This window comes from Monoraphidium neglectum (genome assembly GCF_000611645.1).
Source record: "Monoraphidium neglectum strain SAG 48.87 unplaced genomic scaffold scaffold05413, whole genome shotgun sequence".
NCBI lineage: Eukaryota > Viridiplantae > Chlorophyta > Chlorophyceae > Sphaeropleales > Selenastraceae > Monoraphidium > Monoraphidium neglectum.
This window is the reverse complement of record NW_014008217.1, coordinates 1-3,219: the sequence shown is the minus strand read 5'-3', so window position 1 is coordinate 3,219 and position 3,219 is coordinate 1. Positions and strand designations below refer to the sequence as shown.

The window sequence follows — 3,219 nt, the reverse complement described above, 5'->3', positions numbered from 1 at the left end:
GGCGCGCGCCGCCTGCGCCTGCTCCTGCCCTGCCTGTGGCTGCAGCTGCGGCTGCGGCGGCCCCATGAGCACGCGCGACGGCGGGGGCATCGCGGCAGCCGCCGCCGCGGCGGCTGACGCCATCTGCTGCTGCTGCTGTTGCTGCTGCTGCTGCTGCTGCTGCTGCTGCTGCTGGTGCTGCAAGTGTAGCTGCTGCTGTTGTTGCTGCTGCTGTTGCTGCTGCTGTTGCTGCTGCTGTTGCTGCTGCTGTTGCTGCGTAGTCATCATCATCTGCTGCAGCAGCTGCATGACGTCGGGCGGGCACGTCTCCGCCTGCACTGCAGCCGCAACCCGGTCCACCACCGCCTGAGTCAGCGCGCCAGCTGCGGCCCATGGGCAAGTGGAAGTGGAAAAGCATTCAAGGGTGGGCGCACAAGGCAAACGGATACACGCGAGGTGAAAGGGGTTGAGTGCACCGGGTGAGGGGGGGGGAACAGGGTGCTGCTGCGGGCGCCGCAACCTGCCGCGCCGTGGCCCCCGTGAACCTTAGGCTCCGCCGACTGCTCATACGGCGTCCCTCCTCCTGTCCACATTCCCCCTGCCACCGCAGCTTCAAACGTGCGACGCCGGAGATCGACCCGTCCCCCCACCCACCATTCATCATGGCCATCAATTCCTGAGCCGACGGCAGCCCAGCTGCGCCCGCGCCCGCGCCCGCGCCCGCGCTCGTGCCGGCCGCTGCTGCGACGCCGCCGTCATCCTCGCCATACCCCGGCTGCGGCGCAGCCGCCGCGGCGGCGGCTGCCGCCGCCGCCGCCGAGTTGTGGGCGCCGACCAGCGCCGCGGGGGATATGGGGGGCAGCACGCCGCCGACCTTTGGGGAGTGAATAAAAAGCAGCCGGCGGAGGGCGGCGGGTCGGCATCAGCATCCGCGTCAGCCCCGCGGTGCAAGGCGTGCGCAGGTCGGGCCACGCTGCAGCCACAGCCAGCGCGCGCGCCGGCCAGCCGCCCGCTACCATGGAACCGCTGGCGTGTTTGCGTGTGGCGCGGCTTTTGGGGTTTCGCAGGGGGCGCAGGGGGCGCGCAGTGGCATCGCCAGCAGCTACATGACGGCGCGCTTGCGCGCTCACCGCCGCGAATCGGTCCGAGTCGATCGGGAAAATGGTCCAGCCCGTGTGCCCGCTGCTCCACCAGCCCGCGACTGCCTGCGGCTGCAGCTGCCGCACAGCTTCCCGCTGCTCGGGCGTGAGCTGCGCGGAGGGGACGACGTCGACGAGCGGCTCCCCGCCTTCCGACACGCGGCGCACCAGGAGCGCTGCGTGGGGCACCGAGAGAGCGGCGGCGGGGCGGTGGCGGCAACGTGGGGCCAGGCGCGACGGTCGGCTGCGGCCGGGGACCGCTGCCGAATGGGATGCCTCGATGCAGTGTCGAGCGGGAGGCGGACAGGCGGCCGATCAAGGCTCCCAGCCGGAGGTGGCGTGGGCCGGGGCTGCCCCTGCCCCACGACGGCCGGCCCGGCGGGACGGGGGCCGCAGCTGCCTCCCAGCTTCCGCGTGGCTGCTCACCCACAGGGCGCTCAAGCTCGACCTTCGCCAGGCGGGAGGAGAACAGCAGCCCAAGGGCCATCGTCCTGTGAATGTGTGTGTGTGTGTGTGTGTGTGCGCGCGCGTGTGTGTGTGTGTGTGTGTGTGTGTGTGTGTGTGTGTGTGGAGGGGGAGGAGGGGAGAGGAGGAGGGTGAGCGTTGGCCGGTTGTGCGCGGGCGCTAGCTCGCACCGCCATCCACCGCGGCCCCACACTTCGAGCGCGGCCCGCAGGGCGCGCGAGGGGCGAGCGCTGCCAGAGATCATGAAGGACCCCCTCCCCCAGTGAACCCCACTCCCGCGGAGCCGGCTGCCGCATCTACGCGCCGCGCTGTGGGTCGTCGCCGCCTGCTAGTGTTGCCGCTGCAGCCCCACGCCCCCATGATCCCCCCCAGCCAGGCATCTGCTCCACCTCACCCCCACGCCCCCACTCCACCCGGCCCTCACCTCCGGTCAGCATACCACGCCCTCATGGCGTTATCGGGCACCACCGCCCCCAGCGCGTGGTCTCTCGCCTCCTCCCACTTCTCACGAGACAGCTTCAGCACGTGCTGCAGCTGCGGGGGGCGGACGACACGGCGGCGGCCGGGCGCAGGGCAGGGGCGAGCGGGCGAAGCGCGTCGGATGAGCGGCGCCCGCCCCCACAGAGCGGGGCGCCCCGCCGCGCGCTGCGCGCCGTACGCCCAGGCGCGGCTCCAAGCCCGCGCATTCCGCCAGGCGCGCCGCCCGCGCCGCCGCCCCGGGTGCGCGTCGCGGGCGCGTGGCCGAGCCCGGGCGCGTGCCGCCGCATGCCGCGTGCCGCATGCCGTATGCCGCATGGCGCGTGGCGCGTGCCGCATGGCGCATGGCGCATGGCGCATGCCGCGTGCCTCCTCACCTTCTGCCGCAGGTGCCCGTCCTGCTCAGCGCGCCGCGCCAGCGCCTGGAACTCCCGCACCTTGTTCACGCAGTTTTCAGGGATAACGATCTCGGTGCCGGCCTGGGGGAGGCGTGCGGGGGCGAGGAAGTGGCAGAACTCCGGTCAGTCGGTCCGAGGCAGCCCTGAGGGCGCGCGGAGGGCGCCTCGCGGCACCGCTTTTTGCGCACGCGGGCGACGCGCCGCGGCAACTGTGGGCGAGCAGGCGCCGCCGCCGCCGCCGCCGCGGCCCCGGCCCCGCCGCGCGCCGCGGCTGCGCCGCCGGACGCGCGCCTGCGTCGCCGCGTTCCGCAGGTCCTGCAGCTTCTTGACAGTTTCCTTCCCCATGTGCTTGATCTTGCTGATCGGGTCGTCGACGCTGGGAATGTCCGCCTTCACGTCGTTGCGCGTGCGCCGCGTGGTCACGACGAAGCCCTCGCTGACCGCGGGGCGGACCGCCAGCGCGCGGCCGTCGCGGTGCTTGGCGCGTACGAGGAGGCGCAGCGGCGGCTTGCGGCCGCTGAGGAGCGCCTCGCTGCTGTCGGTGATCTGGGTTGGCGGCCGGGGTTTGGTGGGGCCGAGATTGGGGCCGGGGGGTGTGGTGCGAGGCATGGGGTTTGGGCCTCTACTGCGAGCCCAAACAGTCGTCAAGCAGATGTTACTGCTCAGCACATTGGGCGGACCGCCGGGCGAGGTGCCTGCATTCCTGCCCCCTTCCACCGCTTGCTCGTGTCCGCCACGAGGACACCTGCGGCCCCGTGGCC

At 72.7% G+C, this 3,219-nt stretch overlaps 1 protein-coding gene across 1 annotated transcript; it reads right to left on the bottom strand.

Moving 5' to 3' along the window:
- Window positions 1-72: 72 nt before the first annotated feature.
- On the bottom strand, window positions 73-3,067 carry MNEG_15535 (hypothetical protein; the record flags this gene model as incomplete). The annotated part of the gene is made up of 7 exons (XM_014035994.1): window positions 73-362; window positions 634-853; window positions 1,110-1,294; window positions 1,545-1,609; window positions 2,008-2,117; window positions 2,438-2,539; window positions 2,669-3,067. Coding segments are annotated over 7 exons (1,371 nt in total), but the record flags the coding sequence as incomplete, so codon positions are not given.
- Window positions 3,068-3,219: the final 152 nt, after the last annotated feature.